We start from the raw sequence: 16,225 nt of genomic DNA, 5'->3' as shown, positions 1-16,225 counted from the left end.
GAAGATAGGTGTGACTCGCGTATTGAGATGCGACATAAGGATGACAAATCCTGAACAGTTTTAATATTTTTAATATTAAAAATTTATCAATATATATTTTAGTTATTTTAGTATAAAGACAACAGGGCATGCAATGAAGTAGTTTGACATACATCGAAAAGCACCTGAAGATGGCACTTTTGTGCTGAAACATGTAGCGCAAGAGAGAAGAGTAAGGTGAATAAATGTATGCACTGTAAGACGGTTAGAATAAATCATGGACATAAATCAGTGCAACAGGATGCTAAAATATAATATTACTTAGTTCTTACTGTCTAATTTATTTTCTCCATCTTACGCATACAAAATGCCATATTACCTTATTTATATGCTCTTTTGAATTTAAATGTTGGTAAAACCAATGTGTTCTCCTAGTATAAAAGAGGCTTAAAAACAAAGATATCTCACTTCAGATCATACATGTAAAACAAATGAATGTTTCGTTTCAGAGTACATGTGAGGCAGCTGTTATAATTCCAAGTTGTGAGACTATGATGTCATCTTTTGTTTAGATCATGAACTGCTGTGAAACTACTGATAGGATGTCCACGGTTTTGCTCCCATGGCAACCACAATGTGCTCTCCTCAATGGAGTAAAAGACATGAAGGTACTCTTGAAGAAATGAACTGGGTCTTTCTGTAAAGTGCCCATTATTTCTGTTTGATTTCAACCAAAACTGAATTATGCAAACAGATTTTAGTAAAACTCCCCAATATAAACTGTCATGAAATCCATATAGTGGGAACAGGCTTGTTTCATGCAGAAAGACAGATATAAATGAAGCTAACAGATGTTTTTCAAATTTTTGTGAATGCACCTAAAATAAATTACACATTAGTAACTATGGGGGAAGAAAAAGCATTCACTGTAACTGCCTTGTGATACTTTCTCATAAAACAAGAGGGAAGGGAAATGACAAGCCTAAGATGTGCATAAAATAATACTGACATACATGGACTCAACAGTAATGCATGCATTCTGTACATTTTGATTTATATATGTATATGGACTGCAAATAAATATTATATTCAAAATAATTATCAAATTACTTGTCTTTTTCTCATGCCATGCAAATGGGATAACCCAAGGTGGACATACTGAAGTTAGACAGTACACAAAATAAAATGTACCACAGTGAGGTCCAAGTATGCTAAATATATAAGACAAAACCACATAGAGTAATCCCTTGCTAGCTGTAGATTTCAAGCATCTGTGGTTTTAAATCTGGGCAGACATGGGAAGCACTGATGACTTCTGCATGGACAGCTTCACATTTTCTGGAGACAGAGCTCTAACGGATTCAGTTTTCTAGTTCTGTACATCAGCATTGCAGCGTGTCTTTTCATAGCTTTTCTACAATGACTACTGTGGCTATGCTTCTGTAATTATATACAGTTTGGTGAATTAATGGACCTATTTTCAACGGACCTTAGGCATCGGCAACTGACAACTGCTTACATTAATTGTGGTCCCATAACACCCTATCTGTCTTCCAAACTGTAGTTTTTAATGTAATACTGGCAATAGGCAAGGGACTTCTGTATGTGAATGAGAATTGGGCACACCTGTACTTTGCTCAAGTAATTCAACTTATCATAATTTATAAAATTCACTAAGTGAACAAACCATATGTTGCATCTTCAATTACCAATGTACTTCGATCCACATTCAGTTAAGTTCGCTTTTCTTCTACTATCCAACTAAATAACTAAAACAGATCTTCACCATTCATATAGAGTCTGTGACATAAGAACAGTGCAATGTTAAAATTGAACATACCTGCAGAAGGCGGATTCCTTCAGCAAGCATGGCAGAAAGAATGCGTGTTGTATAGAAACCAGGACCATCCTTGACTGTGATCACTATTTTTCCTTGCTTCAGTCCAACTTCAACCGCAGTGGCAGCTGTATCCTTGGATGTCTTGTCTGTTGTGATCACTTCAAGTAGTTGCATTTTGTCCACAGGCGAGAAATAATGCATCCCTATCACCTGTATGGGAAATGTTGACTTCATGTCACTTTAATGCATTCAAAAGCCAAACCTGGCATCCTCATCGCAGAGGCGGGTAACATCTGAAAAGATGGCCAACAGGGCAATGGTCTGCCTAGGCCAAGGTGTGAGGCAACATGTCGAGCACTGTGTTGCACAGGGGTAGGATTTATTCAGTGCTGTTAACGATCCCCTTGGGGCACCAGGCAGCAGCACCATTATGGGGCACTGTGGGTGGTGACCTTTTAGATCCCCTATACTCATGGGACCGCAAATAGAAACCAACAGAAAGAACACAGATCTTCAAGACAGAATCTCCTCCAAGGAGATCCCTACAAGAAATTCTTCAGCAGGGAGCTAAAGCCTACCATCTTGGGGCACTGATGCAACCAGCAAACCCACTGTTGAGATTTCAGCCAAAGGCAGGGACAAACCTGCCAACGAACCTGCAAAACTGGGTCCATTTACAGGACCTGAACCAGCTTGTGGCATTTCAGTAGGAGTTACCAACAAAGGTGTGAGGAATAGGACAGAGATCATAAAACAGAAGACTCAAAAAGGAAAAGGGACTCATACAAGGACCCTCTACCAGAAGAACCAAGGAACTGTTAAGATTAAACAAAAACCGGTTACAATGGGTGGTAGGACTACTTACAGGACACTGTCACCTATAACGACACATTTTCAGAACAGGATTGACAGACAGTCCTACTTGTGAAAGGTGTCTATAACAGGATGAATCAGCCACACAGAACACATGTGAGTGTGAGGCCGTAACTTACTTAAGAATTCATCACCTGGGCCATTATTTTATGGAATCAGACCACTATCATGACACCCCAGTAAGCAAAATCCTGCACGTCATTCGAAGCACAGGATTGGTGCACAACAGTTCACTAAAGATTACAGTGCAAGTGCCAGCAGTTAGGTCCACCCCTTATGTATATATGTAGTTCAGTAAACACCAACAAATTCCACTGAGCAGAGCACATCTTGCCAACCTAACAGCTGTTAACCTAGTACAAAAATTCCCTGCCATTTAAAGAATGTGAAGGTTATTACTGTCTTCACAAGGGATCTCCAGGGGGCACCATATTCAGCCAGCTGAGAACAATCCACACTATTTCTTTATGATTCATTTTAGTATTATCCTCCCAAGTTTCCTTTCTCTTCAAGTTTTCAGAATCAAATTCTGCGTGCATTTGTCTTCTTCCCCATGTATGCTTCACATCCCATACATCTATCTCACACTCCATTACATGTCACCCTAGTTAAACATTCTTAGAACTGGACCACAACCTGACAGGAGATTAGAAACTTTCTTTGTTGCCAGAACTCTACCCATTTGCATCTTTCAACTTTTGGTAAATTTTTATTTGTTCCTCCATTTGTCCTCCATGTGCCCTCGGAATCAGACTGACATTAGTAAATCACAATCTAAATATATGGCTAGCAGAATGTCAACATCTTCAATTCCATTAACACAATGTGGGGAAGAAATCAGTGTTATTACTCTAAGGTAGACAATATGTGAAATTATGCAGTATAACATAAAGGAGTTTTTTCACTAACATGACCTACCTTCTCAGGATTTTTGCTGGCCTTAGCAATCTCAGCAATTGGAAGTGCACTTGTGTTGGTTGCAATGATGCAGTGAGGCGGTGTACATTGCTCTATTTCTTTGATCACATGATGTTTCACTTTCAGATCCTCGAAAACAGCTTCAATCACTAGATCAGCATTCTTGAAGTTTTGATATGACAGTGTTGTGTCTAAGTTGGCAAGGTAGCGATCCCGCTCAAGTCTGCAAGGGAAGAGCATGTCAGAACAGATTTCTTTTTTAATTTGTAAGTGGGGGATGGAGTCTAGTTGGGTCCACTAGTCACGATGGCCAATGATTGGCCTATTGTAGCCTGCCCCAGGTGATTATGATGATGGAGAATTTGGTGGAATGAAGATTGGCAAGGGAAACTGAAGTACTCGGAGAAAACCTGTCCCAGTGCCACTTTGTCCACCATAAATCCCATTTGACCAGAACCAGGATCGAACGCAAGCCAGCAACTAACTGCTTGAGCTATGGCGCGGCCTAAAGAACAGATGTTGCTCGAGTATCATGCCTACATTTGTCAACAGTATCATTTACAGCTGAAGTGCTTTCCCCAGTAGTCATCTGATGATGGTGAAAAATTTTATATGAAGAAAGTTCAAAATCTGAAAAAGTGATGTGGGAAACTACCTTCTGGGATGTGCAACAGCTGAGTTTAGCATCATTCTCCTCCTCCTGCCTGGCAAAGAGGTGTAAATTTCTCACATTCAGACAAAGCTGAACTGTTCGCCTGTTTCTAAAGGATTCTTCTATCATTTACAGAATTAATGTTGTCCAAAAGATGATTCCATACAAGTCAACAATTTCAAAATAGAAATATACTGTAGAATATAGTATTTCGTTGTACTTATCTTATCAGAAATCAATATTTAGTTGCATTCAGCATTTACGAATACACAACATCTGACATGTTCATATTTCTGTAGTATAATGGAAGTCAAGGCTTGTAGCTCTTGTCTAAACAACACCGCTTACATACATACATGGGTAAAACTTCATTAAGGTGGTAATACGGAAAGTGTAAATGACCACTGAGCCAGTTACACCAAAATAGGTTCCTACTTTGCTCCAAGAGTCCAGATAAAAGTCTCATTTATATATTCACTAAAAATGTTGTGCACAAATATAAAAACGTTTGCCCATTCACATGAAGCAAACAGGATTTCATACATCTACATCAAACATGCATTTAACAGAACTGGCATAGTAAAGGTTACCGCTACCACAATTAATATTTCACACAATACTTTCGAAATTAATGTAACATGTGCTGCATTACTTCAAATGTAAGATTCCTTTGAATTTAAGATTCAGTTTCTGAATGTAGGTTTTAGGAAAACAATTAGAAAGATGCAAATTCCTCGAATGTAAGATGGACCTCAATTTTTCAAAGTGAAAAAATGTGTAAAACATGCATCTCATATTCAAAGTAATAACAGTGACTATGAAGATTCCTGTCCTCTGGGATGTAATGAATGGTTTTGTATCTACATTTTAGATAGTACACCCTGAAGATGGATGAAACAGGTTCTTCTGAAACATGAATATCTATATACCAAACTACATGGTGTCACATCCCAGAAAACAGTAATCCTTACATTGTAATGAGAACAAAGTGTGGTGACATTTTATAGTCGGGCCTGATCACAACTCTCATACCATACGGAATGTTAGAGAAGTCTGTTGATTGATGAGGAAGACAGTGGTCACCCACAAGCATTCTAGAGCTTTCTCTGCAAGTGATTTGCCTATAAAAGGAGTATGCAAACAGCTAGTGAGTTAGTTGGCAAAGCAAGCGTTTTACTTCTTAGTGCAGTGCAGGGCTGGGCAGAGGGCTGAGTTCGTGCAAGTCACTCAAGTGAAGTGACTAAGTGCAGTATTGTGAAAAGAAGTGTTGCTATATACTAACGAATAAACAAAATCCTGATCTCAAGAGCACATGAGGTTACTGTGGGAAGGTCCATAGGGTTGTGACATGTTGAGGGTCCCACATTATCTAGACAATCGGCTCAAAGATGGTGGTAAGGTTCTCAGCCTTACGCGCTGGCCACACTTTACTCCCCAGGAAAATTATTTAATTAATTTCTGGTACTCATTTCTGTTAGAGGCTGAATTGACCCCAGGGCCACAGTGTGCCTGCAAGGATTAGGTCAATTGAAAAAAATTCAATGACCTCATCAGGACTTGAACCCGCAACCTTCTGGCTTGTAGCACAGCGCCTCAACCAACAACACTACCGCATGCCCCCTCTCAAATTATCGATAACTGTCAAAATACACAGAGTATTTCAAGTCACATGGTGGACAAGACACAGTTGTCCCATACAAACTATGAAACATGCTAACTACATGTCCTGGCTTTGCTGTCAAAGCTGTTACCATGCAACTGAACTTACAAAGAATACTTTTTCTTTTTGACACCCTTCTCTAGGCCATCCTGGATTTGACCAAGTCCACGGTCCAGTCCACCTTGGTTAGCATCTTTCACGATAACATTGTAGCCCTTGTCTACAGTAACTTGAGCAATGCCAGCACCCATCAAACCAGCTCCCACTACCGCTACAGTTCTGAATAACAAAATGGTTTATGTTCAACTTCTTTATTATAACCATCACAACACAACTATATCAAGATCATTGCCTAGTTTTGGCTCTGCTACATGTTTCGGCTATTAATAGCCATCATCAGGCAAATACATGGTTAACATATATACACTACTGAACTGCAGTACTAGTAAAATTGGATACAATATTATTAATTATATAAAATACTTGACATAAAATACAATAAATTAGATTATATAAAACAAAAGTTATAGTATAAAACAAGAATATAATTCTTGATTGATGTTTTATATCATCGAGTCAGTCATTGGTTTTTGTAATTTTGTTGCATTCCCACAGACAAATTTGAATATTCTAGAATTTGTGTATATATATATAAAATGTATTGGAGGCTCATGATGTAGATGTAGTAATATTAATTATTTAGTCGGTGCCTCATCTTACAAAGTATTGTCCATTCTGTAGGGAATGTAAACAACAACTTTATGTTGTTTACATTGTAAAATAAAAGTTGATAAGGCAGAATGGTATATCAGACATCAGTTACAACTTTCTTATGCATCCTAACACAATTCAAAATTCTGAGTATGTCATAATAATGTAAGTGTGGATTAGCCTGAATAAAGAACACTTTCAATTCATATTACAAAATATGTATGTTAAAAAAAGTTTCATTTGTTGATCTGCTCTCTAATTAACCATTTTTATAAGACACCATTTTTTGAGAGAACTTATCTGTCAAATGGTCTTATTATGTTTGTATAAACATGGTATGTATATGTGGAAGTACAAGATTCCTACATCATAATTAAAGTTGTTCATGAACAAATACTTCTATCTTTTTAACAATCTGCATTATAAATAAGTAAAGTTCCATCTCAATGAAAAATATTATGAAACTGACAGCAGTTTATGCCAGTATACATGCACATTAGCAAACTCACTTGATGTTTTGTTTTGGTACTCCAAAACGATTTTTCTTACATTCAGTTTGCCCACGGAATAAACCAACGAGCCCTTTGCTCTGGGGAGTCATGGCCAGCTCACCAAATGCTATGCTTTCTGCTTCATATCCAGCATGTGGGCCCTTCTCTATTCCTGTTCGTATCACATCCAAGATCTGCAAAATTAATACACTGTAGATATCAGCTGCCTTTTCTTATTACACAAGACAACAAATTGTACCTACAGTTTTGGCATTCATTGGGACATCATGCTACCCCTTAAACAATAATTACCTCCGACACTACACTTTATACAGTCTGGCGGAGTTAATGGCAGAAACTGACAGAGAGGGCATGTGTGAGATTTCAGGTCCTCATGGCAGTAACTACAGCATTAAGATGACTGTAGGTGTAAACATCTACTGCACTACATGATATCACACACCAGAAGATCAGTCTTCATACAGTGCATGTGTTCGTAGAGATAGTATTAAGTTTCAATTGTACACAGCAGTATCCAAGCTTTTCAGAACAGCGGAACATAAATTAATCTCTGTCTTGGCTCATGCAAGTTTAATTGTAATTTGTAGTTTCTTGACATATAAAAGAATACCTGTCTCAAATTTCTTATTTATACAACTAATTCTATGGAACTAGATAGCTCAACAGGCCTAGTGCCAAAGCCTGTCACAGTGCACAATCCTCAACTACCACCATCCACCACCCATCCTTTACAACCTATCTCCCGAAGATCCATTCAGTGTTACCCTCCAAACCCCTGCTATAGTACTGCCATGAGACCATTTTCGAAGAGATTTCTCTACAGAAATTCTGCAGGCATTCCTTATTTACATAACTAGTAAGCTCATCATAGTTGCACAGATTTCACTGGTGTAACAAATCCATACAAATGGATTACAGTAAATCTTTCTTATAATGGACTAATATGGGGGATGCAGCCCTCTGAATTTTGTCACTACATAATTGCCACAACCTCCTCCTCAAAAATCCTATAGTCTAAATCAACTGTGTGACCATTCGTCCAATTACATGTTTGTACCTCACACTGAAATTGAGAAGTTTTATTACAGATAAGAACTCTGGCTAGTCCATAAAATAAACTGCACTTGTAGCGTGCGTTCAACTTTTCAGCTAACAACAGCCTTCAGTCTGCTGCAGCAGAGCCAGTAAACTCTGAAACTGGCATATCTTCACTGGCACAGAACATACCTGCCTCATCCCCTCCCCCATGACAGGGGACAAGCCTAACTCAGACTCTTCAGTTGCCCCCAGTTCTCAGCAGTCTGTCCCCAAGTTGTCCTGGTAGGGTCAAGAATTCGCCCTTCTCCATATCATCCAGACCGCCTCTGGGGTCCAATCAACCTCCTATCCAATGGGTATTGGGGGCTTTTTACCCAGGGGTAAAGTGCCCAGGGCATGAAGCTGATCACTCACCTCCAGCTAGTGTCAAGGTCAAGAAAATGTGGATCTATACATCCACTACCCCATACACCTTCACGGTATAGTGTTTAATTAGTTAAGCACAGGGACAACTTTACCTTACTTAAGAGGAGGGATGAGGTCTGTTACTACTGATGTCCACTATAACCGAGTGAGGGGTACACATGAAACTGCACCACAGGACACTTAGCCAATACATGTAAGCAAAGCCAAGGCCAAGGCCAAAGCCAAAGCCAAAGCAAGTAAAGGTGCCTGCCTCTGGAGTGAAATAGGTTGCCAGGGAAATCAATTTATTGCCTTCTGAAAATGTGCAATTGCCAAACCCTTGTTTTAATTTTAAAGCACCATGCAAATAAGAAAGGCAATCACATAAGTGAATACAGTACACTTCAGCTCCTCATGATACATAGTTGTATGAGTAAAATCAAAGTACGATAAAATAAAATTAAATAAAAGTAATATAGGAAGTGTACAGCATTCTCCCTTCACTAATAACAACTTACACGAAGAGGTGCAGGATAAAGACCACCACTCAACTTCAGGACCTGTTTCTTTGCTCGGTCAAATATCTGATTCCTGACCCAATTAAAGGTAAGCCCAAACTCCAACAAGGTCTGCACAAGAGGCTTCTTCTTCCTGTCCACTTTGAGTTTTCCACTTGCAATCTCTTTCGCAATACCTACAGACACTTCCTCCAAGTACTGCAGTGTTCTGTACAACACAAACATACAGCAATATCATATCTATGGTCTTTCACAATCTCTGACACCAAGATGATTTCCTATTCTGCATTTTGGAATTATACTAAAACTAGCATAAAGCCCCATGGGATATGAGTCTCTCACAGCAGTGAGCGTTAAGATACGGTCTTCTAAAATGTGATGCTGTGTAGTTTGGAGATAGGTACCAATGTTTTGCTTTTTGCTTTCAGAATGTCTCAAGCCTCGCCCAGAGATCCTTTACGGGAGGCCTACTCTGCCCCTTCTTGTACTGAGCAGATGGAAGCAGCAGGTCCCATCAAAATGATGTACCTGTTTTCCAAATTACAGTGTCAAATTCAAAACCATAATCCTAGCATACCACCCACTGAAATTTCAAAGTGAAATTGTTAAAAACTAAATTCGTCAAAGTATGTTGAAATCTCAATTTGGTGTTCCTGCATTGAATAAATATTTTCACTGGCCCTAGTGGATACCAAACACAAACAATATTGTTAAAAACTAAATTCGTCAAAGTATGTTGAAATCTCAATCTGGTGTTCCTGCATTGAATAAATATTTTCACTGGCCCTAGTGGATACCAAACACAAACAATGCATTACTTCCCCATATTTAGTGAATTTTGAGAAACTGTGGTTGATAATCAACATTCATGTCTTCTCTCTGCTAGAAATCAGTCCCACATGACAACTGTGTTTACTTCATATGTCAATAAATGTTTTATAAATGAATTTTAGAGGGGCTATGCTACAAGACAGAAGGTCGCGGGTTCAAGTCCTGATGAGGTCATTGGATTTTTTCAATTGACCTATTCCTTCCAGGCACACTAGGCCCTCAGCCTCTAACAGAAATGAATACCAGGAATTAATTAAATAATTTTCCTGAGGAGTAAAGCACGGCCGGCGCGTAAGGCTGACAACCTTACCGTCATCTTTGAGCCGATTGTCTAGATAGTGTGGGACCTCCCAACGTCTCACAACCCTATGGGCCTTCACGGTCTGGTACAGGGATAGCTTTACTTATACTTTAATAATATAATTATATGAATGTACAAAGAGTCTGCCTACTATCTTATGTCATGGTTTCTTGAAACAAGGGTAACAACCTGCTTTAAGGGGGTCATTGAGCTCTCAAGAATGATTTCAAATATGGTTGACTCCAGCCATAGTTCTGGGAGGTTAAGTAAGTAACATTTAATACAGGTGAGTCTGGAAAGCATATCTGCAGTTGGTGGAACATTTCATGAACTTTTCATGACTGTACAGGAATATCTTATGGTTTACTGTACGTGCACAGAGGTTGTAAAAGTTACTTAGGTTACTGCTGTGACCACAGTCTGACAGGGACCTGCAGCAACATGAACAGCTGCACTCTTCACTAACCAGTAGTGCTGGTGGTCATGTAAACTTATGAACTATATTATATGAGACTGCTATATCATGAAGTTTCAGAACCTTAACCTTATGTAAACAAACTGTTTTATCATAATTATATGCAGTCCTACAAGAAGATGAACATTCCCTACATAATACTGCACCACCATTTATTGCAACCTTGATTTCATACAAGAAAAGCTATTTCACAAATTCATTCATTAAACAGGGATTTCACTGTGACTCGATAAGTTCTAGGAAGACTTACATTTATGCTACTATAGTGAACCAGACAGATTAACAATATGCACTAAGCATTGATGCTGAGAAATTATTAGAGCAAAGGTTGACACTGTAATACAGATTCAAGCAGTGCTTCCCCCTGCTGCCACTATTGGCAAGATACCTAACAAACAAACAAACATGACAGAAGAGCATGCTTAGCCTCTTATGCAGGGTGGTTCAAATGTCTTGCATCATAACTGTTAGATGATATACACTAAGTGACTAATAAACAATATATGTTCAAACTGATGTACTTCGGCCCATATGGACTTCCTGAACCAGTGCATGCAAGAGATGAACTGTTTGCAACACTGCAGCACATTAAATGTTATCTTGTCCTTCAGCTCATCAATATTTCTCTGTGTACTGACTTGAACAACAGTTTTCAGGTGTCCCCAAATAAAACAATCACGGGATGTGAGCTCCAGGGACTGGGCTGAGCATTAAACTGCAGCACAACAATCACAAAGTGAGAGGGAGGGGCCCATCTGGGTGTTTTTTATTAAATTTATTTGCATTAGCACACTGGGAAAGTTCAGGCCTTCCACATATAAAAATCAGCTCCACTTCATGTTCAGTAGTTAGTGACTGATCCATTTCAATATCTCACTTATAAAGAGAAACTTCTATGATGCACCACTAGCAGGACAATTCTTAGTATTTAATCAGGGAGAAATGAACAGCAGGGTAAAGACCAGTGAAACTCTAACTCAGGGCAGAGGACTGGAAAAAGGTGTGTGAAACCCTTGCCATATTTATTTCCAGATTTTACTCCAATAAACTTTTACCCATGAGGCCACATACCACAAGTGATACGTGTTGATATCAACTAACAGAGACAATTACAAATGAAGCATCAGCGAAATTTTTCAGTCTTAATTCCGAATGTTCTCATTTGGTCAGTTGGATGTGAAGAATGATGAATGGACCTCACAATTACTTCCTTAACATCGGTAAACACCAACAGTGTCTCTTCTGTTTCGCGTTTCACTCATACTGTAGCATTAACTGCTACAGAATAAGTCAATCTAAAAATGGCACAAGAATACTGTTTATTATGAAATACAAATTAAAAAAACTGCTACAAAGCCCAGAATCTCTATGACTAGAGTAAGTTGTTCTATGGCTTTGCTTCCAGTGGTGACACACATATAACACCAAATTTTCCTTGTTTTCTTATCCTTTTATGTTCCTCTTCTTTTAAGACTGTCATTACTCTATTTGCTCAATGTAATAACCTACCTTCGATACCTCATCTTGTCACACACGCCAAGGAAACTGGCAACTGCAATGCAACCGCAATTTCCTAGAATTTCTATCAGCCTGAGTTGAACATATGTTACTGAATGGAGCAGCATAAATTGAGGTAACGGCAATGCAGTTTCCTCAATTTGTGCTGCTCCATTCAGTAACATATGTTCAACTCAGGCTGATAGCAATTCTCGGAAACTGCAGTTGTGTTGTGGTTGCCAGTTTCCTTGGTGTGTCTTGCCCTTAGGCTAGTAAGCTCCAAAGAGCTATTAACAGTTTTATTTTGTCCATGTTATCACAGTGATAAGAGTGAGTTTCTAGGAAACAGCCAATGCTACTTTATTAATATGCACAATGCTCAGGAGCAAAGAACAAAAACCTGTTTTGAATGTTTTTAACGCAGTACAGTAAAAATAAAAAACCAAGAGAAATATAACCTGTACAGCAAGAAAGAGTGGTGAAGCAATAGGCATTTTGAAAGCTTCAGTTTGTGGAAGGGATGTCTGCAATAAGCTGTAGAGGCTAATTATATACTTAAATTTCTTCGCACAAGAGCAAATCAGATTGACAATAAGGTCAGAGGCATGTTTTAAATGTTGCTATAGGTTTTACTTATAATATATATTGTGCCTGGCAAGGATGTACTGTCATGCCATCTGTTGGAACACGCTTGGCACAGCAGAAATTCAAACATCAAAGAAATCAGAGACACTAACTGGTTTCTTACCACCTTCTAAACATTTTCTTAATTCAGTCAGCAAGGCTAACTGCTGGACACTCTCACCTCTTCTCAGGAATGTCTAGACCAGGTCCCAGGGGTGGAATTAGCACATCTACTAGGCCAAGCCTTTTGGCTCTGTCAGCTGGTACAGTGCGACCAGTCAGAGCCATGTCTAAAGCACTAGGAACAGTAATTAGGCGTGGTAATCGCTGGGTTCCCCCTGCACCTGGCAACAGTCCAAGCATTACTTCTGGGAGACCCAATCCTGTTTTTCGATCTTTGACTGCAATTCTGTAATGACATGCTAAAGCAACCTGGAAAACAAAATATTTGCTCATCATAAAAACAACACTTTCTCTATGCGTAACATTTCCAAACAGTTACCTAGCAGACTGTAAATTAAAATACAGAAGTCCAGTTTGTTACTATACTGCAGCCCTCCTACTTATGCCCCTCATCAGGTTACCCTCCATATATGATTGACTCATTTTTATTCAATGTTAAGTCTAAGCAAGTAAAAAAGTAAAGCTATCCCTGTACCAGGCCGTGAAGGCCCACAGGGTTGTGAGACGTTGAGGGTCCCACACTATCTAAACAATCAGCTAAAAGATTGCAGTAAGGTTGTCAGCCTTACGTGCCGGCCGCGCTTTACTCCCAAGGAAAATTATTTAATTAATTCCTGGTACTCATTTCTGTTAGAGGCCGAGTAAACCCCAGGGCCTAGTGTGGCTGGAAGGATTAGGTCAACTGAAAAAATCCAATGACCTCATTGTGATTTGAACCCGCGACCTTCCGGCTTGTAGTGTAGCACCTCAACCACTATGCTACCATGTGCCCCTGTTAAGTCTAAGCACAGTGATAAAATGAAATAGTGTTGATAATGGGCCTTTTTAGATAAAATACTTCTGTAAAAAAACTGCTGAGTAAATGTGACTGAAAATATGCTGGCATGCCCAGTGCAGTGTACAAAAGCCTAGCTGTAGGTGGGACAATAATATTATAATTGATCTTAGAGAAACAGGATGGGGTTGTATGGACTGAATTCATATGGCTCAGGGTATAGGGACAAGTGGAGGGCTCTTGTGAACACAGTAATAAACTTTAAAATTCTGTAAGATGTAGGGAAATTCTTGAGTAGCTGAGTGACCGGCAGCTTCTCAAGGACTCATCTCCATGTAGTTAGTTATCACTTCATGTAAAACAACACCATCAATGGAAAAGTTTTGTAGAGGGCCTGAATCGGGACAAAATGAAGACAATAAAAGCAACTTACTCTGCTTCAAGTGACTCCATGACTGCACACTCATCCTATCTTAGTCTCTGTTACTATCAGTTTTATGACCTTTCTTTTATGATTCTTGATCACGATGTTAGGATGATGATAAGAAGGCCACTTAATATGAACACATAAAGCTTCTAAAAGGGGGGGGGGGCAAATAATCCCCAACTGCATCCACCAGAAATACTAACTTGTTTTGTATTTATTACCTCAAGGCCACCTCCTAAACATGAGCCCATAATGGCTGCTACAATAGGTTTCTTGCTCCTTTCAATCAATCCCAAAATATTCTGCCCTATGCGAGACACAGACGTTACTTCTTCAACAGTCTTTAAAGATTCCAGCATTCCAATGTCAGCACCAGCGATAAAACAACCTGGCTTCCCCGAGATGAGAACAGCAGCCTGAACATTTGGATCAGCCTCAACCCTGTTCAGCAGTTGCTTCATTTCATCCATAACATCTGCACCCAGTGTGTTCACCTAGCAGAAACAAAAAATCAACTAGATTATGAGCTCTGGATTTCTGAATTTCTAAGCTTCATCCACTATCTAATAATTACAAAAATCACATATTTTAGAAACTGGATCTGTTTCTGTCCTCAGGTGAGAGAACTGAGAAGACACTCAGATGGGCCCATTAGACAGAGCCAATATCAATCACTGGTTGAACATAATACAACATTGTCAGAACTCTTTAGGCTATGAACTATGTCGTCACATTCAGATTCAATTCCCCAATGTGTGAAAAAACCTCAATAAAAGTGCTGGCATTTTTATTGCACAAAACTATATACATGCAATACTCAGATGCACAATAACATCTTTACCATAAAGATGCTGATAATAGTATGCACCTCACCTTCGAGCCAGGTGTATCCAGTACTATAACACATACATTTTCATTAGTTTTGCACCTTAAGTGTTTCACTGGGGTACTTGTAGAAGTTGTGGCTTGTTCTGCAGCCTGAGTGGGTGTCTTAGTAACTGTTGCTGCTGTAGCATATAACCTATGAATCTGAGGAGCTAGAAGAAAAGAATTTCCACTCACAACTGTGTAAAAGCACACTGTGACAATTCATCACATCACAGAACACTCACTACACTATATCCATAAATATGACTACGATTAAAGAAAACGTCAAATTATAGTATCTGCTATTAATTCCCCTAACCTCTTTTATCACTACAGGTTGTGATGTGCCACACCCTATTATGCATTTTTCACTACTTCGTTAAGAATAAATATGATTAGAATATCTGATCTGTTTCAATTATAGTAATCAGTCATTTGAATATATATTATTCTTGGAATTTTAGCGTCAATACAAAAAAAAAGACAATAATAAAAGTGGGGGATAGCTTTCCTGTCCCCTAACACTAGTATGTATGGAGAAACTGGAAATTAATCACTCTGCAGCTGTCAAAAACAAGATAAGCCTAACAAATTATTTTCTTTATCTTTTTCACAATTCTAAGGGTGAACTTAAGTTGTTAATTACACTTACTCTTACATTAAAAAAAATATATCAGGAATGAGTTGGCAAGTTATTTGCAAAGCCTGAATTTTCAACCGATTTAAAAGCAGTAATAACATTATAATTCTGCAAAGGAGTTGCGTGATGGAAAATACTGACGTACCTCGATATCGTAACATATTTACGTTCACTTTCGAAATACGAATTAAAGCTCCCAAACACTGGAACATCGCCATTATCTTAAGAGCAACGACACTAACGGCAGTAAGTCAAGCCGGTGAAGCCTCCAGTCGATCTAGAAAGTTTCGTAAGAATTAAACTCATACGTAATATGTGCATATGTTGTTTATTTTATCGTTTAGCTTTGTTTCATTGCGAAAAATAATTTTCGAAACGTTCTGAGTTTATTCTAATCCAAATTTTAGCTTCATATACAATACACATATAACTACACTTCGCACCGCGCCCTCATTTTCACTATGTTCACTATTCCACTATTATCCAATAAGCGCTGTCA

General features: G+C 38.7%; 1 protein-coding gene across 2 annotated transcripts in view; it reads right to left on the bottom strand.

The window, feature by feature from the left end:
* The window catches only part of LOC111865385 (trifunctional enzyme subunit alpha, mitochondrial), a gene marked incomplete at its 3' end in the record, with an annotated part of 19,183 nt that extends 2,998 nt beyond the window's left edge, over window positions 1-16,185 (bottom strand). Inside the window, 9 exon segments of one of the 2 annotated variants that reach the window (XM_033751802.1) lie at window positions 1,820-2,029; window positions 3,611-3,833; window positions 6,031-6,201; window positions 7,143-7,318; window positions 9,107-9,314; window positions 13,016-13,266; window positions 14,441-14,713; window positions 15,093-15,256; window positions 15,872-16,184. In XM_033751802.1, the coding sequence (XP_033607693.1) occupies window positions 1,820-2,029; window positions 3,611-3,833; window positions 6,031-6,201; window positions 7,143-7,318; window positions 9,107-9,314; window positions 13,016-13,266; window positions 14,441-14,713; window positions 15,093-15,256; window positions 15,872-15,944 (1,749 nt within the window). 2 annotated transcript variants of the gene reach the window in all.
* Between the last annotated feature and the right edge of the window lie 40 nt (window positions 16,186-16,225).

This window comes from Cryptotermes secundus, unplaced genomic scaffold, assembly GCF_002891405.2.
Source record: "Cryptotermes secundus unplaced genomic scaffold, Csec_1.0 scaffold283, whole genome shotgun sequence".
NCBI classification, from domain to species: Eukaryota; Metazoa; Arthropoda; class Insecta; order Blattodea; family Kalotermitidae; genus Cryptotermes; species Cryptotermes secundus.
This window is presented reverse-complemented; position numbering and strand designations above follow the sequence as displayed.